Genomic DNA, 25803 nt, shown 5'->3' with positions numbered 1-25803 from the left:
TGGGGCAAGACTTGCTTCAGTGGGGCTTTGGTGCTCACTGAGTCTGCCGCCTGAGTGTGTCCTTATGGATCTGAGGAGTTGTAGTCTGGATGGTCCACTCTGACCACTGGGTACACTGGCTCTTGGATGTCTAAGGAGATGCTAATTTAGCCTCTGCCTGAGGCTACCCAGCAGGAGCTACGAGAGATCTGCAGATTCCTTTTCTTTGGAGTTTGGAGGTGCCCAGATGAGGCCCAGCTGTGAAGCAATGCAAGCTGCTGTGGGGCCTTGGGCCTTCTTTTTGGATGTTCTGGGTCTCTGACCCAGCTGCAGTTAGTTAGGTAATTTTAGATTGCAAAGGGCCAGGTCATTCATATGCAAAAGCCTCTGGGCACAGCTTGGGTGGGGCGGGGTCTCAGGGAATCAACAGGGCAGAGCAAACAGCTATGGCTGATCCTCAGTCCTGCCTAAGAGGCCCCGAGCGGGTCTCACTGTCCCGCGGTAATCGCTGCAAGCACCTCTGAGAGAAAGCCGCCCTGGAGTTCTGCCCGATGCTAGACAGTCCAGTTTCTCCCCGTTTGAGTCTGGGTCCCCAGAGACTTGCCCGGAACAGGAGTTCAGCGCCATCGGGAGCTTGAGACTCCCTCCTGATTGAAAAAGACAGCCGCATCCTCAGTTGCGAGCCCTTTCCGCGCTTGCCTCCGTACCTCTGCACTTTACTTCCGCACCTCCTCTGAGTCTCAGTGTGCTTTTCTCTTTCCTTCTAGTTGTAGAATTTCCACTCGGCCAGTCTTTCTGTGGTTCTGGATGATGTCTGTTTTGTCTTGTAGTTTTTTTTTTTAAGTAGTTGTGCGATGCAGCAATTTCCGGTGTTTACCTATGCTGCCATCTTGGTTTTCCCTCAGGAATTTATGATTTTTTTTTCATTAAGGTTTCAAAGGCATTTAGAATGCAGTGCATGTGATACATGCCTATGAGATAAGATATGTGTTCATATGCATAAGTACAGTTATGTACAGATATTATTTACTATAAGACATATGTATAGATAACCTAAATGTATATATGCCTTTTTGTGTAAGACTAAGAATTAAGACTTTTAGAGATTTTTCCTTAAAGGAGTTTTAGAGTACTTGTTCTGCAGAACATGTTCAGTTTTGTATTGTTCCAGTTATTTATTGTTTCATTTTCCTATGTTTGTATTCTGATGGTACAAAAAAGAATCACGCTATTATAAGAATTAAATATAACTTTTGCATTTAGAGTTTTCCCTGTATCTACTTAAAAGTTATTTACATGAAAGTAAAGTGATCATATATTTCTTTAGAAGTCGTGATGAGAGGAAAAAAGATGATCGTTCTCGCAAAAGAGATTATGATCGAAACCCTCCTCGAAGAGATTCATACAGAGACCGGTACAATAGAAGACGAGGTCGGAGTCGCAGTTACAGCAGGAGTCGGAGTCGAAGTTGGAGTAAAGAGAGGCTTCGTGACAGGGATAGGGATAGAAGCAGGACCAGAAGCAGGAGCAGAACACGAAGCAGGGGTAAATCATATATGTGTATATTTTTGTTGGCATTCTCTTATTGGGAAAATACTTCTTAACTTAAGGACCATAAAACTTGTTTTAATTATATATCAGTTATACTTCAAAACTATGAAAACAATTAAAAGTTTTCATTTCAGATGTGTGTAATTTCAAGACCATGTCATTTCCAACATGTATAATATTTCTTGCAATGTGCATTATTAAAAGGGAGATATTATGACCAATAAAACAAACATCTTTGAGTAAAACACCTTTACTTAAGCTTTGATATTAGCTACCCTTGCAAACTTTATTGTACAGCCATCTTTATTTAGTGTAGGAAGTGATTTTGTAGCCTTTGTATAAGCCCTGCACTTCTCTGTTACTCTTCTTTTAGAGTTTTTCCCCCTTTGTTCTACGTATACTAGGCCTCTCTGCACATTGCTTCACTTAACGAATCTCCTTAATACCTATTCTTTTCCTTGGGACCATATACAGCCCAGTTAATTTCTTTGTTTATGTTTAATATGAACTCCTTTTTCTTCCTCTGCTCATCCATTCTCATCGTCAAATGGTGTTCACTGTAAAAAGGCATGCTAAGATTTTTAGAAGGATGACAAATATTCATCGCAGAAAAAATAACCATAGTTTTATTATAATACATATTATGCTTTTTGGGGGGTAAGATTACAGTGAAGAAAAATTAAAAATCTCTTCTGTAAATAGAACTTCAAGAAATTTTAAACTCATTAAGTACAGCAAATTTATGTGTGGTCTTATAGTTTAGGTCATATTGAAAAGAAATAGCTTTTCTTGGGCCATTGTGTATTCATTGTTTTCAAAAGAAAAGGAGGGTTGTCTAAAATGTGGACATTTTCTGTTTAGTGAAAATAGTACTATTTCTGCATCTGGGACATGGTTTTTAAAAAAAATAGTTTTATAAGTCATTTATATTTTGTTGCAGAAAGAGATCTGGTAAAACCCAAATATGACCTGGATAGAACAGATCCACTAGAAAACAATTATACTCCAGTTTCTTCAGTACCTAACATTTCATCTGGTCACTACCCTGTACCTACTTTGAGCAGCACCATAACAGTAATTGCTCCTACACATCATGGTAATAACACTACCGAAAGTTGGTCTGAATTTCATGAAGACCAAGTGGACCATAACTCATATGTCAGACCACCAATGCCAAAAAAACGGTGTAGAGACTATGATGGTAAGTAAGCCTTTCAACTGTTTCATTACATATTGAATTAATATATCTAACTGACTAAATTCTGTAAGTTTAGGTTACACATAGTTATTCAAAGACTTAACCTATTGGAAATAGTGGGAAATTAATATTAAGCACTCATGAATTTCTCAATATTATTGAAAACGTCATTAATCACTACTAACTATTGAATATCAATTTAAATATATTATTTGCATGTAAGTCTTAAGATATATTTGGAATTTATCAAACAAGACTAATATTTATAGAGTTACTTGTGAGGGAATCTGCTACTGAAACATTTTCTTCAAAGTTTATGTTTTTAAAAATGAACGGTTATTGTCATGTAAGTGGAACCGAAATGTGAATATCACCTATTTAAGAATTTATAAATGAAGACTCTTAAGCTTTAATTGTAAAAGTTTTATAAACTTATGAAAGCTATAGTTGCAGTGTTTATAAAGTTATATGTGAGATTTAAATACAGGAAGTATTTCTAATGACATATATATATATATATGTTTTATACCATCTTATTAGTTAGGTATACTCACTTTAATTTGGTGATGTATTTTCTAGTGTATGTGTTATCTTTATTATGACTTAAGTATTTTTAAATTACTGGAATTAGTAGGGTAGCTCTTGTGATATGGTTAATTACACTTGCCCTATATTAAAAAATATTTCTGTTTTTAAATATCTTACTTTTGTTAACTCAGAGAAAATTTCAATGTCCAGCACTTTTCATATTTCTCTTTTTCCTCACAGAAAAGGGTTTCTGCATGAGAGGAGACATGTGCCCTTTTGATCATGGAAGTGACCCAGTAGTTGTAGAAGATGTGAATCTTCCTGGTATGCTGCCTTTCCCAGCACAGCCTCCTGTTGTTGAAGGACCACCTCCTCCTGGACTCCCCCCACCCCCACCAATTCTTACACCCCCACCTGTGAATCTGAGACCCCCAGTGCCACCACCAGGCCCATTACCACCCAGTTTACCACCTGTCACAGGTAAGTAAATATGTTTGTTTGCCTCTACTTATTATCTGTCCATTTGGAGTCTTTTTAAAAAGTTAATAGTTTGATGCTTGCTTTTATTAAAAGTATCTAAAGTAATTTTGTAGATGCTGGAAACTAAGACTATACCCCTACTTTACTTGACTATGCCAAACCTATGATTTACTATGGTTTGGAGTAGCTCTGAATTATGCACAATCCTTGATAAATTCCAGCTGCCTGTAATATTTTATAGCTTAAGAGAAACCTGTTTTAGAAAACATTGAAAGGCTATTTACCCTAGAAAACTAAAATAGTTATAAAAGTTTGATGTTTGTAGATATTATAGTTTGATGAATGAGAATATCATGTTTGGATATACAAATAACTTATTTTATTTGTTTGCTTTCAGATGATATTTCTTATTCTTTGGTTTTGACAGGACCACCACCACCACTTCCTCCTTTGCAGCCATCTGGCATGGATGCTCCCCCAAACTCTGCAACCAGTTCTGTTCCTACTGTAGTAACAACAGGCATTCATCACCAGCCTCCTCCTGCTCCACCTTCTCTTTTTACTGCAGGTGCAGTTTTGGCCCTCTCTATATTTATGAATTTAGCTTTAGATGAGGAATTTTTAAATGTTTAGAAAGGTAATTACTCTAGCAGGTCTATTTTTCTCACTACAATTATATAGAATAAAAATGTAGACATGGTGAATGTACATTAAATGTAAGTCTTCAGTTAAGTTTTTTAAAACTGTTATATTTTCTTTTAAATAACGCATTTTTATAAAACTAAATTTTCTTTTTAATACTAATAAAATATGTTAGCTTTGTATTAGTAGCATATTATAGTTTACTTTTTGTATTACCAATATAGAAAAATTATAAAATGGAGTTTTACAATTGTTTTTTAATTACAGTTTTTGTATTACCAGATACATATGACACAGATGGCTATAATCCTGAGGCCCCAAGCATAACAAACACTTCCAGACCTATGTATAGACACAGAGTGCATGCACAAAGGCCTAACTTGATAGGATTGACATCAGGGGATATGGATTTGCCACCCAGAGGTACTATGATTAATCTTTTCTTATAGTTTTTGTAATATCAAGCGTGACAAACATTTATAAAGAACAGTTGGTCCTGTATTTATAGGTTGAGTAAAGGATAGTGTTTATGTTTGTTTCTTCAATCCTTTGGTCTCTCATGAGAGAAAAGGTAATAATGTATTTCTTATTTATGGTGTTTCCAAGAGGAAAGAAATTTTACAAAAGTACATATTTTCTAATGTAGCTTTTGTTGGGTATTTTCTATCATTTGCAGTCTTAATAGGTTTCTTTAAACTCTTTAGAGTAATGCTTTAATTCCTAAAGATAGATTCTGTCATAGTTAATGAAATTAGCTGTACAAATTACGCTTGATGTGTATTTTACTTTTGATGTTAGAATTTAAAATTCGTTTGCTTATAATATTTTAAGCAAAAGGAATTATGTTTCAGGAAGTGTCTAATTAGCTTTTACATTTTTCTTAGAGGTGACAGACTTTTTGATAAAAGTTCTAAATGGGAGAAGATAGAGTTTAGACTGATACAGTCACAAGCTGAGGCAGCAAGACTCCTATTCTAGAGGTACAACTGGATATGGAGAGTCAGAGGAGGTGTAGAGCTTACATTAATTTGAAAGATTTGCTACAGATAATTGATATAGGGAAGTGAGGGATTGTTAGACATAATGAAAAATATTATGTACGCCAATAAGTGTCTTTTTCCTTATTTCAACTAGTTTTTAAATGCCATTTTCTTTCCAGTTTTTCCCCAATGTCTTTTTTTCTAGTATGTCATGTCTCATCAAGCATGAATAAAACTCGAACTTAATTAACAGTCAGTAACTATTGTGGTTTAGTAAACTTGTGATTACTTATACTTTGATTTATTTTGTTGTTGTTTATTGAAAACTCTCAGATCCTGAGCATCTACATACCTTGAGTATTCAGAGACCTTTTTGTGATGAAGATGTGAAGATCATTTTAATTTATACCCAATTTAATTTGAGATCACAGGACATTTCATGTGGATGCCCACCTTTTAAATTCTTCTTGCAGCATTCTAATAACTCTCATTAACAACAACAGCAGTAAAAAAAGATTATTTTCTTATGAAAAAAATTTTTTTTAACAGTTTCTTGTAATTGAAAAGTAGCCACTTGTGGCTGTTTACCCTCCAAGTCTCTTCTACCTAGCCAGTTCAGAGAAAACAACTTTAGGTCACTATTTAGTACTTATTTTCTTTTTATCATGTACATATTCCTTGCTCTTGCTAGAACTCCAACATCAGGTCATCTCTTATCTTGCTCTTTTGGAATGGCATAACTATACGCTGCTACAGATCAGTATTTATTAGACCCATTCCAGTGCCAGGTCAATTTTTTGTTGGTGATGAGGGAAGGAAGAGGGATAAAACCTCTTACATATAAATCTTAATCAAATAGAAGTTGGAGTGGTGGTAATTTCAGCTCCACATGCATGTAAATTACATGAATGGACCTATTGCGAGATAAATGTCTGGTGTGCCTAGAAATTTGAACGCCTTTTCTCATGGAATCATGTAGTAATTGCTTTAATACTGTTCTTTAGAAACATTATGTGCTATTTCTGTGAGCTGGTTTAGGAATATACTCTTTATTAATAACACTTTTTTTATGCGTCAAAACTGACTTAGCAATCCATTTATATTGAGTGTTACCTATACTTCTGTTTCCTTTTTTTGGTCCCCGTCCCCCAAAATGTTTTCATCTGTTGCCTATTTGGTTTGAAACTTAATGTCCTGGATTGTGATAGATACTTAAAAGCCTATGATACTGTTAATTATATAATTATTATATATTTCTAATAGCCCATAGATGGCCTTAATTTAAATTTGTCTTAGACTATTATGTGATAATCATATTTTTATGCTTCATACTTTAAATTTACAAATGAAAATAATGTAGGTCCTTTGATGCCTTGGAATTCCGAATATTAATGTAACTTAGAGGCCTTGATAGTTGTCCTTGCCATATTTCTAAGGAGGTGGGAAATTTGATAGATGCTACTTGATTGAATATACGTAGGACTTGATTGAATATAGGTAGGAAGAAGGGCTAAGTTTCCATTTGCTGTCAACAAAACCAGTGCTGAAAATTTTAAGCAGAAAAATAATTTATTAAAATGGATATTGGGGGAAAAACACAATACATATAGGTAATACGCACATTTGGTAATTGTATACCCAGAGGAACTTGCTTCTTTTTTTAACTCTCTTTTTAAAATAAATAACAAAAATATGAGTGAGAGAATACAGATGAATTAGAGCAGACACATCACAAATACTGAGGAAAAACACATTACTGCCTCTTAGTGAACCTTTAGGTAAATAACATATTAAAGAAAAAAGGATATTGGATAGCTCAAAGACCTCTCCAAAAGAGCCAGTGAACCAGGCTTGTGAGGCAGGAATAAGGCCAAAAATCCCATTGCAGAACTGATCCTGCGAAGATAAACTGGGCAAAGAAATTGCGGCTTGCACTGTGAACATCACCCATGCTAAACACTGGATATTTCTACCTAATCTGCTGTAGACATGTAGGCTAAGTCAAAGGTAGCCAGTGAAAGGATCTAGATAAAGTGTATACACTCTAAAATAGTTTTTAGAACCTGGAAGAATTTTGGGACTGGGAGAGAAGGGAGTAAGGGATGTGGAGGGATGTAAGAGGCCAATTAAAGGCATTTGAAGAATTCTAGAGAAGAGATGATAGTTGCTGGACTATGGTAGTAACAGTGGGAAGTGAAAGATTTAAGGTTAGTGGAAAGGGTTGACAACACATGTAACTTATTGGACTTAGAATGGGATTAATGGAGAAGGTGAAAAAGACACCAGGTTTCTGCTCTGGAAATTGGGCAGATGAAAAAAGCATGTAGAACAATCTTCTTCTGTGTCATTAGTAATAGTGAGAAGCAAAGAAAGATGAAAGGAGGCATACCCAAGTCTGCGAGCCTGACTGACATACTAGTAGGTTCCAAATACACTCCCCTTCCTTCTTGAGAATCACTACATTGATGAATGAAGCCATGGCTGTAGATATGATGTTTTAGGGAGGTTGTGTAGAGTGAGATTAGAAAGTCCTAGTAAATAACCTGGAGGGATGCCTACACTGAAACAGTGGACAAAGAAAGAGGAGCTTACATAAGGCATTGAGAAAATGAATCCAAAAAGGCAGAGAAGAAAGCAGAAAGTGTGGAGACATGAAAATCAAGGGAGAAGAATAAGAAGGAGGGGAAGATAGATGATCAGCAGCATTAAATGCTCTCAAGAGGTCAAGTAAGAGAAAGATTGGAATGAATTCATAAGCTTAAGCAACAAGTGAGGACAGCGATTTTAGCAAGAGCAAGTTAAGTGCAATAGTGGAAGCAGCTGCCAGTTTTCAGAGAATTAGTGAATGCCTGGGTTGTAAGGAAGCAAACCTAGCTGGTGTAGGCAGCTCTTAGGAAATAGCTGTTAGGATAAGGAGAGAATGCTGGAGCTGGAGGGGAAAGTGGTCTCGAGGTTTCTTTTTAAAATGGAATAATGTTGATGGGAGACATCAATATGGAGTTTCCTCAGAAGATTAAATATGGACCTGCCTTCTGACACAGTGATTCTACTTCTGGGGATTTATTTGAAGAAATCCCAAAACACTGATTCTCTAGGGATTTATCTGGAGAAATCCCAAAACACTAATTCAAAAGAATATATGCACCCTTATGTTCATTGCAGTATTTATAATGGCCAAACTATGGAAGCAACCCAAGTGCCCATCAGTAGACAACTGGATAAAAAAGCTGTGGTTCATATATACAATGGAATATTTAAAAAGAATGAAATCTTAAACCATTTGCGACAGCATGGATGGACCTAGCGGTTATGATGCTCAGTAAAATAAGTCAGTCAGAGAAAGGCAAATACCATATGATTTCACTTATACGTGAAATTGGGAAGAACAAAATAAATGAACAAACAAAACTGAAACAGACTCAGATAGAACTGGTGGTTTCAGAGGGGAGTGCAGGTTGTGGCACTGGTTGAAAGAGGTGAAGGGACTAAAGCACAAATTGGTGGCTACAAAATAGTCACCGGAAGTAAGTAAATCATAGGAAATATAGTCAATAATATTGTGATAACAGTGTATGGTGCCAGTTGGGGTACTGGAAATATCGAGGGAACACTATGTAAAGAATATGGTTGTCTAACCACTAAGCTAAACACCCAAAATCAATATATATATAAAAAAATGTTGATGGGAAGTGTCAGTTTAGAGGGAGAGGTTGGAGATGGAGGAAAGCAGCAGAGTTCTGGGCACTTATATTGGTAGCTCTCTATAGAGGATAAGTCAGTGGTAGGAGAATCTAGAAGCATAAGCTCAGGACAGTAGACTAGGTGAAAAGTAATGCAAGTTTGTATCAAGGTTTTCTCAGTGGGAATTGAGAGGAAATACATGCAAGGTGAATTGAAGGGATGTGGGCAGAGTTAGAAATCAAATATGATTTGGGATATGGTAGTTTCATTAATTTAAATGTTTAATATTTAAAAAGTACATTGATGTGAAGGTAATTTATGTTTTGTACATAGTTTTAGGATACCCATGGGATTTCCAGAAGAAGATGGCCAGAGAAAACCCAGAAGTTAGAAATTTAGGACTGGTCCTCAGAGCAGAGTTCACGAGTGATAAATTGATATGATCTACTGCATAGAGATTAGAGAGAGTTGTAGCCCTGAGAGAGATTGTGCTGAAACAGATCCCAAGTTCTTTTGGTTAGTTATGTGTTTAGAAATACTAAGAATAGGATTTCTACAACAATTTTTAAATCTATCTTTAAAAAAAGGAATTTTAAAATTATATATTTTATATGGATTAAGGTTTGCATGTCATTTGGTAATAATAGGTTAAGAAAACTGTATCAAACCCTAAGTAAATGTAAAGTGTTGATAGTAGATATTCAATAGATCTTTGGCACTGCATTTCAATCTTGAATATTTACCTTTTAAAATCATGTATGTTCTAATTATATTAATATGTTGGTGTTTAAATAAGCAACTCACTTCAGTCACAATTCTTTAAGTTATCAATTCTTAAAGATCATATTTGTGGTGAGGGTGATGGTAAAGGGGAACAGTGACATAGATTTCCACCCCCCACCTGTAGAAGTTGTCCACAGAGTAATATTTATTTACTTTATTTTCAATAAAGCCCCCCCCCCCTTTTTTTTAAATCTTCATCTAAGGATATATTTATTGATTTTTAGAGAGGAAGAGAGAGAGACAGATAAAGACAGAGACAGAGAAACATTGATTGGTTGCCTCTTGTACGCACCCTGACTGGGGATTGAATCTGCAACTTATGTATGTGCCCTGACCAGGAATCAACCTGAAACCTTTTGGTCTACTGGATGATGCTCCAACCAACTGAACCACTTGGCCAGGGCCAGAGTCATATTTTAATTTGACATGTGAGAATTACTAATTCTTCTTTAGTTAGGTTGAAGTGAATTAGAAATAAATTAAAATCTCTTAGATTACTACTATATTTGAATGTACATTTATTTCTATTTCTTCTAAAATATATATTTGGACAAAGTGCCAGAACTTTGTTTTCAATGTGAATTAAAGGAAGTGTAGCAATGATAAACAAAATATTAATCTATTTTCTTTTATTTTCTTTTCAAACAGAAAAGCCTCCTAATAAAAGCACTATGAGGATAGTAGTGGATTCAGAGTCAAGGAAAAGAACGATTGGTTCTGGGGAGCCTGGAGTTACTACAAAGAAGACTTGGTTTGATAAGTAAGCTGTCAGGGGAAATTGAGGAATTTTTGTACACAGTAATTTTTAGGGTAGTTGGAGTATTATTATGACAGTATGGTATTATTTTTCAAAATAAAATTTATATAACTTTGTTCTGTAGGCATTACCCCACTAAAATGTAAATTTTCTAAAAATTTGTTATTCATTTGTCTGGTACATGGAAGGCATTTTCATATAGAAATGGTATAGTGGTTGAGAACACAATTTTTCCACCTCCCCAGCCTACAACATACTCCTTATGTTGGAGATATCATTGAATACTACCCATATAAAGGATAGTCATGAGCTTGTTATTAGGGAAGAAAGTGTGGGTCAGATCTGAGAAGAGGCATTAGCCTGGGAGCAGTTCCTGTTAAGAGCTAGAAAGGGATTTTTTGGGTGTTGGGAGAGGGACTGAAGTTGTCAAGGAAGGGCTTCAGTGAAAGAGGTAAGGAATCAGAATGTTGGGGTGTTTATGATGATTCAGTTATAAACTTTCATGTTTGAGGCGAGACTAGGATCACACATTTTTAGAGCTTTGTAACATCACTTAAAGGTGAATAATTTCTAGTTATGGCTCTGCCTTTAATTCTGTGATTTAAGGCAAGCATTGTAACCTCTCAGGGCCATAGTTTTATCCTTTTTTTACAAGTGTCAAATGTGTGGTCTACAGTTCTGAGTTTTGTTTTTTTTTTAGGTTGAGAAGCAGTTGAGACAGTCATCCCTACCTTTTGATCAAGGTTTTAAAATAGGATACATTTCATTAAGCTAGCTTTTGCAGAAATGGAACAAAGGTTATATATGCAAATTGACTGAAATAGGGTGCTAGGACCTTTCCTTTTAAGAATTTTAAGTAGGAGTAGATTGAAAGTGCCAAGTACAAGTGATATGGAAGAACCCTTCTCAGTTGTCTTCCTTGAAAGATGCGAACATTTACTAATTTGGAGACTTCATTTTTTTTAAAAGAAAATTTAAATTTCCATGATCAACCAGTAATTTCAATTTTAAAAAATAGAACTTAAATAATAAAATTTTATTTCTTTGTACTTGATAAGGGGATAGGATATATAAATGAATGTATTAATTAACTTGATTTTTGTTACAGACCAAATTTTAATAGAACAAACAGCCCAGGCTTCCAGAAAAAGGTTCAGTTTGGAAATGAAAACACCAAACTTGAACTTAGAAAAGTTCCACCAGAATTAAATAATATCAGCAAACTTAATGAGCATTTTAGTCGATTTGGAACTTTGGTTAACTTACAGGTAAGAGCTGTGAAGTGATTTTGTTGTCTTTGCTTAATTATTTAGGGAGATAACAATATAATAAGAAAAATATTTTATAAGGAATTATGAAAAATTTGGTAACCTAAATTTGAAAAATTGGATATGAAATGAAATTTTTTATATTTTAGATGTATGATTTTTAATAACTTTTGTGCTCTGAAAAGGCAGGAGTTTTGATCATATTATATACGTTTTACCTAGAAGAGGTTATCATAAAATTATAGCAAAGTTAAATAATCACAGTGGTAAACTCTAATCTTGTAGTTTTCATTTCCCCAGTTTCTTAAAGTCATTACAACAAGATGCTTTAGTCAGATTATTTTTTCTGCCTCTGTGATGGGCTACATTGGCCCAGAGACTGTGTAATCCATAATTAGCTGAAACATTTGCTTTTTCCTGTACCATTTTTTGAATATTTTTCAAGATAAATATCAGTGTAGTTTGTATTTGACTTCACCCTAAGTTAGACCTTGGCTTTGGATATAACTTGTAAGGTTATTTAGTATTGAGCTTTCCTTGTGTAATATGTAAAAGTGTTGAAATAATATTGAGCTTTCTTTTTTTCAGTTTTTTTCCAATCAGAATTATTTGTCATCGCCTGATAAAAATAATAAATTTTAGAGAGTACAGCTTAAGTTGATTAATTTGGAAAATTTTGTTTTATTCCCATTTAAAAATAATGTAAAAGTAATAGATGAAAATCGCATGCTTGGTTGTGGCAGGACAGTAGAAATTTATATAGAATAAAAAAAAAATGTTTCTACGTTAACTCTTTGTGTCCCTTACATTTCTCTTCCCATATATCCCCATAATACAGTTACATCATTGTTAACAATTTACCATGTATTATTCTAGATTTTTTTGTTTTGTATTTCTTTATCTATATCTGCTTATCAGTCAATCAACACACACACTTAAAAATGTATGTATTTGAAAATTATGGACCCATCTTATACACATTACCCTGTAGTTATTTGTGAATATCTTTTTAGGGCTATTTAATTGATCTGTCACATTTAGATTTAGACAAAAAAGTTTCTGGAATATTTTTTCTCACACAATTAACTACACTGGTAATATTAAATTTAAGAGAATTTTAGCCGAAACCGGTTTGGCTCAGTGGATAGAGCGTCGGCCTGCGGACTGGGGGGTCCCGAGTTCGATTCCGGTCAAGGGCATGTACCTGGGTTGCGGGCACATCCCCAGTGGGGGATGTGCAGGAGGCGGCTGATCGATGTTTCTCTCTCATCGATGTTTCTGACTCTCTATCTCTCTCCCTTCCTCTCTGTAAAAAATCAATAAAAATATATTTAAAAAAAAAAAAATTTAAGAGAATTTTCAAAACCAAAAGAACAAAAAAATTAACTACACTGGTAATATTAAATTTAAGAGAATTTTCAAAACCAAAAGAACAAAAACTTTGAAGTGAAAAGCCTTGTATCTGCTACTTACTAATATGAGTCTGCAGAATCATATACTCTTTGAATTCAGTTTACTTATGTGTAAAATTTATTTATTTCTTAAATTTTCTTGCACTCTTTTGTTTGTTTGTTTTGTCAATCCTCACCTGAGGATATTTTTCCATTGATTTCTAGAGAGAGTGGAAGAGAGGGGGAAAGACAGAGAGAGAGAAACATCGATTTGAGAGAGACACATCGATTGGTTGCCTCCTGCACTCTTCTGAAGTGAAAGTAGGTTATGGTAATAGTCTATATTTAAGGAAATATAAAGATAGAATCTTACATAGGAGGGCCAATATTTTATTTGTTGAGGAATTTTACTATATGAAACAACATATTCATTTGGAAATTCACTGTTCTTAATATTTGACACCTTAGGTTGCCTATAATGGTGATCCTGAAGGTGCCCTTATCCAATTTGCAACATATGAAGAAGCAAAGAAAGCAATATCAAGTACAGAAGCAGTGCTAAACAATCGCTTTATTAAGGTTTATTGGCACAGAGAAGGAGGCACCCAGCAATTACAAACTACTTCTCCAAAGGTAAGAGAAATTTATGTGAAATTAAATGCTCATAGAACACGCTTAGAAAGCATAGTATTTAAGAGCAGAGGCATTGCAGTCAGGTAGACTTTTGAGTTTAGATCCTGCCTCAACCACTTTTAAATATATAGACTTGAGGAAGTTATTTAATCTCTCTTCTTTCATTTTATTGTGAAGTTAAGCCCTAGTTTATTAGATAATTATAGGTATGTGTAAAGCATATAGAAAAAATTCCCAGGTAGATCAGAGACACTCAGTACATGATAGCTTTACATATTCCACAAAGTCAGACTATGGGTTCATTTTGGAAATCCTCTTCCTTCCTCACTTCTTTCTCTTCCTCCCTCCCTTTCTCCTTTTCTCCCTCTCACTTTAAATCAGTGAATCAGTCAATATGTAATGTTAGATTAATTGCTCGTAGAGGTGTCTTACAGCAGTTTGTTTCTTTACGATTCTACTGTTCATTAAAATAAAAGAAAGAAAGAAGGTAGTGAAGTGTAGATTTTAATTTTTTTCTCTACTTTATAAATAAGTTCTTATATGCAAAGGAAAACGTGAAGAAATTTGGAAGGTGGCTAGGTTTTTATTATAAGCTGCACTTTTAACACATTGTATGTGGGTAGTTTTCATCAGGCGCTAACAGGTGGCACGTGGCGCGGGCCATTTTTGCTAATTTTTTTGCGCAAATGGCAACGTTCAGTAAAATTATGATAACTTTAGTGTACGTATTTATACGTTACCCGCATTCTACTGCTAGTCTATAAAAAAAACGTATTAGTACGTGTCCTGCTCTCTACTTACTCCCAGTCAATGTAAAACGTATAAATACGTTTCCCGCATTCAATGCATGGGCAATTTAGTGACAAAATAACAAAGGTTATTTTCGATGCTTGTGAACGTTTAACATTTTTTTCTTATTCTGAGGTAATGCAGCCTTTAGTCCAGCAGCCCATTTTGCCTGTTGTGAAGCAGTCTGTCAAAGAGCGGTTGGGTCCAGTACCTACAAGTACTATTGAACCAGCAGAAGCCCAGAGTGCCAGTTCAGACCTTCCTCAGGTGAATGAAAAGTCTTATTATTGTGTCTGTCACATAGTAGGTTCTGAGTAAATTAGTTTCCCTTGGTGATTTGAATTATAGTTAATTGTATGTATTTTATACAGAAATAGGATAGTTTATACATATTTTTGTTACTATTATAACATTTTCACATTCTACTTTTTCTATACTATTTGAATATTAAATTCTTCTCTCTAGTTAATACCTATTTATAAGAATGAACTCTCTTTCACTTTGTGGAGGAGATATTTTTCAGCAAATCTGCCTGAAAAGTGAAGTTCAGTATACTAAATCTTATTTTTTCCCATCATCTTTGACTTAACTAGAATTCTATTTCAGAAATAATTATGCAGTAGTCCGAACTGAAAGCTATTGGGACAGGAAGGCTTAAACCATCCAGTTGTAACATGCTTAATATACTGATTCAAGTTACTTATTACGCTCTCAGAACTTTGCATCACTTATTCCTGACTCTTGGATTTTCTTTTCCATATGTCATTCCCTTCCCACTCCCTTCCATACTTGAGTGGCAATTTCTTATTTCTATACCTTCAATCTCTAAAACTTAGGTTTTCTTTGTCTCCAGATGTTTCAGCATTTGTATAAAATAAAGTTATGATATACTATCCTACTTAGCTAATGGATGACACCTTATTCCAGTAGTCTTCCTGAAAAAAAATATATTGAGATTCTATTTAAAAAGTAATAGATTGATATTCTGTTAAAATAAACGTGCAGAATGTAAATTGGTAAATTATTATTTACTTAAAAAAACCCCACCTAATCCTATTATTCCAAATCATCAGCAAATGCAATGTATTTGGCTATAAAATAAAACATACTTTAGGAAAGAATGACTTTTATTTTTAAGCTCAAGAAGCAGGCACATCCTTTATTTACTCAAACCTAATATTTACAGTGTTCAAACTTTCTATTGGTCAACATAGGATTCTAAGAATTTATGGTTCTGTATCAATGGAGGGGACTTTAGCAACCACCTGGCTTAGACATCTTATTTTACATCATAGTTTTTCATGATTAATATTACATACTGTTTGTTTTTCCATACACATTTTCTTTCTGTCTCTCTTTGAAAAAAGATCCAGGTTTTGTGATTAACATCAGTATACCTACAAAGTCAGTATATGTTAGTAGAATCAGAATGTTCATAATCCCTTCAGACATATATGTTTAGGGAAACACTGAATATGTCCATTTTAATTTTTTTAGAATGTAACTAAATTATCTGTGAAGGACAGGTTGGGTTTTGTATCAAAGCCATCTGTTTCAGCAACTGAAAAGGTAAGAAGAAGCATGATGTGTTTGTCTTGGCTTCATAAATGTTTTCAGATGGCATCTTAATTTTTTAATTTTTTCATAGTTTCAAACTTTTGCTTCTTAATAGTATCTATATCTCTTATTCCTACCATTTTGCTTTCCATTTGCTGAAAAGAAAAATATTTGCTTCCCTTTTTTTACTTTTTGCATCAGCATTTTAATACTTGCTGCTCACTATAGTTTCCATGTGCTTCATTCATTCTTTTTCTTTGTATTTACTATATTTTCTTTAGAGATATTTTTTACATTTTATTTTGAAAACTCTGGCAGCCTAAAAGAAAGGGCCATGAACTAGGAATTGTACTTGAGTTTGAGCTTTGACACTATTTACTAACTGCATGATATTGGGCAGTGCTGTTAATCTTTATGAAACTTTTTCTTCATCATAAAATGGTGATGGTAATATTTATATTGCTCATAAAGTTTTTGAGGGATTAAGTAAAAGTTATTTAAAAATATTTTGTAAACTGGAAAAGATGATGTAGATGTAGTATTTTTATCTATAATTAATAACTATTGTATATAGCCTGGCAATACATCTAGTCTTTTTTTTTTTTTAAATAAAGAGACAAATGCTGATTAAATTAAGATAATTTATGGACCTATCTTCTAGTTTTGTGTAGATGTGGCTTTTTTTTCTTTCTGGTTAGGTATAAGTGAATGTCCTGATCTTTAGTCTTATTTGAGGTATATGGAAACACAGTATATTAGGATTAGATAATTTTTTCCATTTCTATACCCTCACCTTAAAGGAAGATAAGGCCCAAATAGTGTTTTGGTTGATCTATACACTTGAGTTACTTGAATCTGGATCTCCTATTTTAGTCCATTATGAAGGTTACATGGGTAATTGATTTCATGAACACTCCATGAGATAGCTGACCTGCTTTCTGTACTGCTTCTTCAATATATTGTTTTCCTTATTTCCTCTGTAAAACTTTGGCAGTTCTAGATATTTGAATATGAATTTCATTCGCTAAATCAGATTTCCCTCTTGGACACCTCAGCATTACTTCAGGCATAATAAGCCTATCATGATTCATTATTTCCCACATAAATTAATTTCTCCTAGCCTTACCTCTGGAAGTTATACCACCAATTTCCAGTTTGTATAGTCTAAAAGCCTTTAGAGTCATTGCTTGTGTTTGCATTCCAATTCTCTTTCTCTATCACCTTCAGGCCCCTGGCCTCTGGATGCAGTTCAGAGCTGCCATACCTTCATCTAGTGTACTCTGCCACCATCCTACTTTCAGACTTATTTTAATGTTAGTTGCTTAAAGAAACCTTCATTTCCTCAGCTAAATGACTTAGCTTGGTTCACAGGTTATCATACCTCAATTATTCTGGTTCTGGTTAGTACGTCTGCATTACACCTTTCTTTTCTAAGGAGTCTTTTTCTGCTATTGCCTGCCTCTTTTTTATTTTTTGGTGGTGATTTTTCTGGAGTGCATTTCCCTCTGCCTAACTGAATTCTAGTCATTATTTTAAAGATTAAAAAAAATCACTAACCTCTTCTATGAAACCTCTAAATTTATGTCCCTTAGTCTATGCTACTAAATTTAGCAATATGTAAATATTTACTTAGATTAGATTTATTTTTCTTGATAAGTAGCTGAGGAATAAATGAACAATATAAGTCTTTTATTCTTAGCAGTTCTGGGGATGAATACAAAGCTGATGATGTTTAGGATCTGTTTATGTCGACATTTGGACATGTACAAATTTGAAGTGTACTAATTATAGCTTTTACAAAATCTTTCTATTATTTTTTTGCTACTGTTTTTATTTTTTTTTAGCATGTTTTATATAGCTTTAGGCTAAAAGGGGGACATTCTTGGAAATGATAATATAATTTATTAATATAATTACTACTAATTTAATTTATGAAAAATCACTAATGGCAGTGGGCTATTTATGGAGGAAATTACTTGTAAAGCATGTTTTCTGGAAAGCAATTATTTCTAAAATATTACTTTCAGTCAACTTCAGTGAACCTGTTTAAAGAATAGCATTTTAGTTTTGTTCTCTCTCCCTAGTCCATAGTGATTTTTGCTGCAGAATCCATAGAGGTCAGTGATTCAGAGAAGTCTTAGGAAAAATAGAAGATTGTTCATCATCAAATACTACTAAAAAAAAAATATTTTTTTTATTGAAGGCAGGGAAAATCTCAATACTAGTATCCATCCAGTATCTTCTGTCATTTTTAAAGCAAATAAATACACAAATGTAAAATTTTTATCCCTTTCTTGTAAATAACATTGAGTAAATCCTTTAGTGATTCTTCTTCTAAGTTTCCATTTTTGTGAGAGGACTAATAGAGAGGAAACTTAAAACCTGATTCATATAGCTAAATATTAAGATATTGCAATAGCTATTAAATAGGTATTATTTGAGTAGAGTGATCAATCAGATGATGTTTGAGTGCTTCTGCTTACCTTAGGGAGATTTATGAAGAATAAAGGCATCTGCGTATACCATCCTGGTTAGTTTTTTAAAAAGATTTAGGCTGTTCACATTATCTCCTTAAAACTCTTGTAAATTCTTTGTATGTATTATATAAGTTATAGCATTCTGGGGTTTTATTTTATTTTATTTAGAAGCTAGCATTCTTGAATAATAGGCATAGTGATGCGTTACCTAAACTTTGTGATGTTCCCTAATCTATTCCATGATAAAAGATTATAATGCAGTGTCCAGATTGCTACTTCTCTGGTATCCAGATATTTTCATTTTAGTAGCTAGAGAGCAAGGTTTTTTTTCTCATTGTTACTCTCCTATTAATGTCTTTTTAGATCATGAACTCCTTTAAGACTTGGGAAGCTATGTTTTTTCCTCTGGAAAGTTACATTCTTCATAGATATGGTTTAATGTTTTGTTTTTATATAGTAGTCACAGATTTCTCTGAAGGAATTCCTAGACTCCTTTCCAAGACCCAGTAACGAACCACCCTATGGAACTTGCAACTTTTTGCTTTTGAAGGATAAAGTAGCCCATACAATTCTCTTAACTTGACCTTGTGTAGAAAAGGTTGTCCACTTGGATTTATCATCATTTCAGTTTAATTTAGTGCAAAGTGTTTATTGAATATTTAGAATGTGTGCTGGAACTGTTCTTGGCACTGAAGATATAGCAATGAAGCAAGCCAAAAAATCTCTACTCTCCTGGGTTGGTTAAGGACATTAGATATCATCAAGATGAACTTCCTCATTTTATAGAAAAACAAACTGAAGCCTGAAAAGTACTTGAACTTACCCAGGGTCTTATAATTAACTAGAGGCCCAATGCATGAATTTGTGCATGGGTGGGGTTCAGCCGGCCCGCCCCAATTGGGCCAGCAGAGGGAGGGGCCGTGGGCGTTTCACCGGCCAGCCCTGCCCCCTGGTTGAACTCCCGGTTGAACCCCTGGTTGAGGGGACAATTTGATTATTTGCCTTTTATTATATAGGATTAGTAGCAAGGATTGGGTATTTGGAGAAAGAGCAAAGAGGAGAAAGGCACGCTTTTTGTTTCAAGGACCTTACCGTGTAGACAGGGAGAGAAACAATAAATCATCAGATCACTTTTACTAAATAATTTAATAGCTGTAGGAATAAAACTTCATAGAAGGACCTGGGTAAAAAAAAAAAATGATTAGGACTTTGTGGAAGTCTTGGCTGGTTGTGTTGAACTTGAGGTGGGTTTAAAGGTAAAGGTCACCTGAAGCAGAAGGAGCAATGCTAGCAAAAGGATGGAGAAAGAAAGCAACAAAGTTAATTTCCAAACTGTAAATTGCAAATGATCTTAAGAGACAAACAATTGCAAATTGTTTGAGGGACAACATCCAGTTTTTTTCCTGTGCCATGCTCTTAAGTACAGATTGTGTTTTAGTTAGTAGGAATACTAGCACAGGTATTCAGCAACTAATATTTTCTCAGTGATATACAAATGACTGTTTTTTCTTGAAGTTTTTATGTTTGTTTTTACTTTTTTCCTATAAACATATTAATTAAATTTTTTATTTCATAGTTTATTCATTTTTCATACCCTTCTTTTCAAATCAATACATTTAGTTCACTGTACTAAATTTTAACGGAAGTGCTTTAATGTTATTTCATAAGAAAACAGGACTCAGAAAATCATGAATGCCTGATAAATTTTTTTTTACAAAATTGAATTTTTATTGGTAGGTGTTATCTACATCTACTGGCCTAACAAAAACAGTGTATAATCCAGCTGCTTTGAAGGCTGCACAAAAAACCTTACTTGTTTCCCCCTCTGCAGTTGATAATAATGAAGCACAGAAAAAAAAACAGGTAAGTACAACTATTATTGTACAAAATTTGCATGTAGAAAAGCTCTTCTGCACGTATCTGTTTTTTCAGTGGTCATAACAAAATGAAATTTAAAAGGAGTATGTTGGCTGCCTCTGAACTTTTATTTTCCATAGTGTAGCAGTAACTATTAATATTTTTCTTGGAATGAAAGATTCTCCTGATCTTTTAAAACTTGCATACATATTTTAGTGTTACATAGGAAACGTTTGCATTTAATTTTTGTTGCCAAGCTTCTGTAGTTATAACCAGTTCTGTCCTCTTAAATCATTTTGTTTGTTGGAATAATAAACGGTCAATATTCTAATGGTATATTTGGTCCCTTCCCCTAGGAGGCACTGAAACTTCAGCAGGATGTAAGGAAAAGAAAACAAGAAATTTTAGAAAAGCACATTGAAACACAGAAGGTAAAATATTGACAATTAGATTTGGCAAAATATATTTATAAATGTTACAGCTTTGAGTGAACTTAATCTTACACTATATAGATATTACTGAGAAACATTTACTGTAACTGATATGGTAAAACTAAGATATTATCAATGATAAAGTATATTATCAATTGATAGTATATTGGACATGAAGAGCATACATTGAATGGTGGACTGGGAATTGGAGTAGTTTAAATGGAACTATGGTTTTCAAATTTGAAATGAAAATAAGGAGTATTTATCCAAGTATATTGCTGTGTAGTCCTTTATTCAACAGATAGTGAAATGGAACCTTTTTCTTAATATTGAGATGGACCTTTATTTAATTGCCATATCTGACTATTATTTACTTAAAATGTGTCTAGTCCAAGTTGAGATGTGCTGTCAGTGTAAAAAATATTTCACCAGATTTCAAAGATGTAGTATGAAGAAAAAAAGCAAAAACCTCTCAATTTTTGTTGAAATGTAACATTTTGAATACTTTTTGTTAAATAGAATATATTATTATTTAGTTTTACTGTATCTCTTATCTTTTTAAAGTGACTGCTAGAAAATTAAAAATTACTTATGTAGCTTACAGTATTTCTTTATGTCTCTTGTTTATGACATTAATTTAGTGTAAGTTCTTAAATCATATCTGGTAGTAAAGATTATGACATTTCCAAATATTGAAAATACAAAAAGTATACATTTTAGTAGAAAATGTATGTCTTTTATAATTTAAATTTGGATATGCTTGATAAAGAGAAATCATAGTGCTTTATACCAAAAACTGAAACCATCTTGACTCAGAGAACCTATAATGTGTGGTATCTTATATGCCATAATACCCTGTTTCTCTTCTTGTTCCCTGTCCATGGTGAGGATATCATTCCTAGGCTAGCCAGGTAGTTTCCTTATGACAAAGAAAGTAATTAAACTTTTCATTTCCTAAACCTCATTATATGAAGGGAAAGCAGAATTTCTCCTGTGATTCATTCTGGGTTACAGATTCCATTTGGATCAGGAGTACTTAGAGGCAGTAATATCAACAAGTGATTAGAAAGTAAAATTGTTAATACTACTTCAAATTGACAGCTTTTCAGGGATTGAATTGAATTTCTTGTGTTCTAAGAGACAGACCCAAAGAGTAATACTATAGTTCTTTACAAAGTAAACCAAGATTAAGGCTTGAATTGAGATAGTTAGCATCACCAATCTGGTATTTTAGTGGTTATAATCCTTGTTATGAATATACAAACTAAAAGTAGTAGATACTTATTTTTATACTTAGTTTGTTATGTTTGTTTTATTAATAATAGTAGGAATAAGTATCTTCTATTTTTCTCTTTTAAAAAATCTGGCAGATGTTAATTTCAAAACTGGAGAAAAACAAAGCAATGAAGTCTGAAGATAAAGCAGAAATAATGAAAACTTTAGAGGTTTTGACAAAAAATATTACCAAGTTGAAAGATGAGGTCAAAGCTACTTCTCCTGGACGCTGTCTTCCAAAAAGTATAAAAACCAAGACTCAGGTATTTTTATTAGTGTTGTTTTTCATATTACTTCTTTAAAAAAAAAAAACACATTAAAAACACTACATTGTTTAAAGTTCTTTTCCTTTTAGATTATATCCTTTGCTCAAAATCTGACCATTGTATGCTACAATTTCTTCTCTTCCTTCATTAATTAATAAGTAAATAAACACAAACAAGCAAACTCTACTAATATTTTGAATCCTTTGGATTACAGTGGGAAAGTTAGTAATTAGGAAAATAGTTACGGATAATCCTGAAAAGGTAACTTGAAGACAAAATGATAATAGTTACTTAAATGCTTGACTGAGGATTTTGAGCTTTATTTTATAAGGTGTTCGTGGTATAAAACATTAACGAACAGAGAAGTAACATTCTGACCACACTTTACAGAATGTATTTATTGAACCAGGGGAAAATTTATTAGATAACAAATAAGTGAGCAAGTTAATTTCAGTTGATAATAAGTGCTTAAGAAAAAAACAAACCAGTGTTATATACAATATTTATACTTGGTGTGTGTGTACATGTATAAAATCATTAGTTCCTATTGAAATTTCTGATTCTAATCCAACATAATGGGGTTCTTCCTTTCTTCATTTCCTTATTTTATCTCCCTGTTCCCATATGATAACTTGGTTTCCACTAACGTCAACACAGCACTCATTTATTTGCTCAGTCCTGTAATACATTCCAAATAGTCTCATAATTGTTATAACAATACCACTTCCAACAACTAACTATAAAATTTAGAATTTATTTTCATTCTTTATAACCTCACAATATATTCCCTAAAGGTATTGAATCAGAACTGTGGCGTAGGATTACTTTTTCTTTTTGCGTGGTTATATTATTAATTTGAAAAAGTTGGGTGTATTTCTGTATGTATTATTCAGTTTTGGATCCCCCTCATTCTTGCTGATTTAATTTTATTTTTTGAATATGTGAAACATTAACATGACTCAAAAGTTAAACTGTGAAAAGGTATATATAGAAGACCTTTCCCCTTTGATTTCTGACACTATTCCCTACTCTTCCCTCCTTGGTGTGTGTGTGTATGGATTCTTTCCTACATAAAAGCATACTATATATTGCTTGTTAATACTGTGGTATTTTGCTTTTCTTTCAGTTATTTCCTGAAAATTACTTAATATCAGTCCATTAAAATCCCAGGGGTTTTTTTTATAGAAAGTGAATTATAGGGAAATCAGTGGGAATAGGAACAAGTTAGGCAGCTAGCGGTATTGTAGACTAGAGGTGATTGATGGCTTGGACTAGGATGGTAGGACTGACGATAGAAAAGAAATGTACAGATTAAATGGGAATGTGTAAAAGTTTTTTGTAAAATGTTTTGTTTAAATGCAGGATATTAATTGTCACCAAAAATATTAATTACTATTTTCTAGATGCAGAAAGAATTACTTGACACAGAGCTGGATTTATATAAGAAGATGCAAGCTGGAGAAGAAGTCACTGAACTTAGAAGAAAGTATACAGAATTACAGCTGGAAGTATGTTTCATCATAGCTACACAGTGTGCTAAAGAGGAGCGAATGTAGTTATGGTGGTTAATTTGAAAACACAATTCCCTCATTCTAGTCAACAATTGTGGGCAGTCTCTGGCATACATATTGGGAGTTGATATAGGAAAGAGGGAAGAAGTTAACAAAATTTTCAGAGCTAGTAGAGAAATCTGTTATATAATAAGTGAGGGGTGGCAACAGTTCTACCTATGTACCTGAGTCCTTCCACTTCTATTGAATTTTATTACTTTTCTATTTTTGGTTTTCAGGCATTCTTTCAGAGATATCCTATGCACAAATAGGTTTATAATATTAAGTTCTACAGATTAGACTTCTAGTGTTAGAACTATATCAAAGAACATGCTTAAGTTTTGCCTATAGGTGGTGCTGTGGATGTTTATAAAAGAGAAAATAAACTACTTTCTTAATAGTCATATGATTATATAAGAAAAATAAAGTGAAATTGATTTCTGTGTATGAGAATTTTTAACATTTAGCAAAATGATGTTTAAAAATCAGAATTACATTTTAAGTATGGAGATGTTAATGTCATGAATTGGTACTTGTCTATATTTATTGTTTAATGTCACAATTTAATTTTATGTTTTTGATCATTACTTTTGCTTAATCTGAGAATAATACTTTTTTCCAAATTTGTTAGCAACTTGATCATCCTTTTCTGACACAGTACAAATCTGTGTTGAGTACTGGCATCCAGGGATCAAAGACTTAATATTTAGCAGCCACTGTGTTTGTCTTAAGGTGCTGTCTTATCTAACAGTCATAGGAAGCCATAAGATGGTGTCCTAAACTTGCACACTTTTCATTCTCTGGAAACTTGATATGGTCACCTGTGTGTCCTGCCCAAAGTAACAGGTTTTAGAGAAGATAGATTTCTTTATGTTAATATAGAAATTGTGTTTTCTCCATTCTAGAGATTTGATGCCTGTGTTGGTGGGATAAAAACCAAATTATCATTTCAAAAGTTTTGCTCATAATTTTAGTAAATAAACAGTAGTAGTATCAGTATTTTTCTAGGTATGTTTTTATTGATTTCAGAGAGAGGAAGGGAGAGGGAGAGCTAGAAACATCAATGATGAGAGATGTGCCTCTTGCACACCCCCTACTGGGGATCGAGCCCAAAACCCAGGCATGTGCCCTGACTGGGCATTGAACCTCGACCTCATTGAACCTCTACCTACTGGTTAATGGGTTGATGCTCAACCACTGAGCCATACCAGCCAGTATATTATCAGTATTTTTAAAAACTCTTTATTGTTGAAAGTATTACATATGTTCCCTTTCTTCCCCTGCTGACCCCTTCTAGGCCACCCCCCTGCCCAGGCCCTCACCACTATTGTTTGTGTCCATGGGTTATGCGTGTATATGCATACAAATTCTTTGGTTAATCTCTTCCTACCCACCCCTGCCTTTCCTCTGAGATTTGACAGTCTGTTCAATGCTTCTGTGTCTCTGTATCTATTTTTTTCATTAGTTTATTTTCTTCATTAGATTTCAAATATGAGTGAGATCATGTGATACTTGTATCAGTATTTTTATTAGTCTATGTTTTAGTTCATATGCTGACATAGCTAAACACTGAATAATATTTTCTGTTTTTTTAAAAATGTATTTTATTGATTTTTTTACAGAGAGGAAGGGAGAGGGATAGAGAGAAACACCGATCAGCTGCCTCCTGCACACCCCCTACTGGGGATGTGCCCGCAACCAAGGTACATGCCCTTGACTGGAATTGAACC

General features: G+C 33.7%; 1 protein-coding gene across 14 annotated transcripts in view; it reads left to right on the top strand.

Annotated features, from left to right (window-relative positions):
* The window catches only part of RBM26 (RNA binding motif protein 26), an 87312-nt gene that overhangs the window by 35456 nt on the left and 26053 nt on the right, over window positions 1-25803 (top strand). For 6 of the 14 annotated variants that reach the window (XM_014543791.1, XM_014543754.1, XM_014543749.1 and 3 more), the window contains exons 5-18: window positions 1307-1524; window positions 2471-2731; window positions 3497-3736; window positions 4134-4304; window positions 4646-4801; window positions 10471-10582; window positions 11688-11847; window positions 13707-13871; window positions 14796-14927; window positions 16158-16229; window positions 20432-20557; window positions 20908-20982; window positions 22353-22520; window positions 23927-24031. In XM_014543791.1, coding sequence (XP_014399277.1) covers window positions 1307-1524; window positions 2471-2731; window positions 3497-3736; window positions 4134-4304; window positions 4646-4801; window positions 10471-10582; window positions 11688-11847; window positions 13707-13871; window positions 14796-14927; window positions 16158-16229; window positions 20432-20557; window positions 20908-20982; window positions 22353-22520; window positions 23927-24031 — 2161 coding nt within the window. The remainder of the gene's footprint in view (window positions 1-1306; window positions 1525-2470; window positions 2732-3496; window positions 3737-4133; window positions 4305-4645; window positions 4802-10470; window positions 10583-11687; window positions 11848-13706; window positions 13872-14795; window positions 14928-16157; window positions 16230-20431; window positions 20558-20907; window positions 20983-22352; window positions 22521-23926; window positions 24032-25803) is intronic. The other 8 variants (XM_014543785.1, XM_014543777.1, XM_014543771.1 and 5 more) reach the window with 8 other exon arrangements.

This window comes from Myotis brandtii, unplaced genomic scaffold (genome assembly GCF_000412655.1).
Source record: "Myotis brandtii unplaced genomic scaffold, ASM41265v1 scaffold110, whole genome shotgun sequence".
Classification (NCBI taxonomy): domain Eukaryota; kingdom Metazoa; phylum Chordata; class Mammalia; order Chiroptera; family Vespertilionidae; genus Myotis; species Myotis brandtii.
The sequence above is the reverse complement of the archived record's forward strand: the minus strand, read 5'-3'. Positions and strand labels throughout refer to the sequence as shown.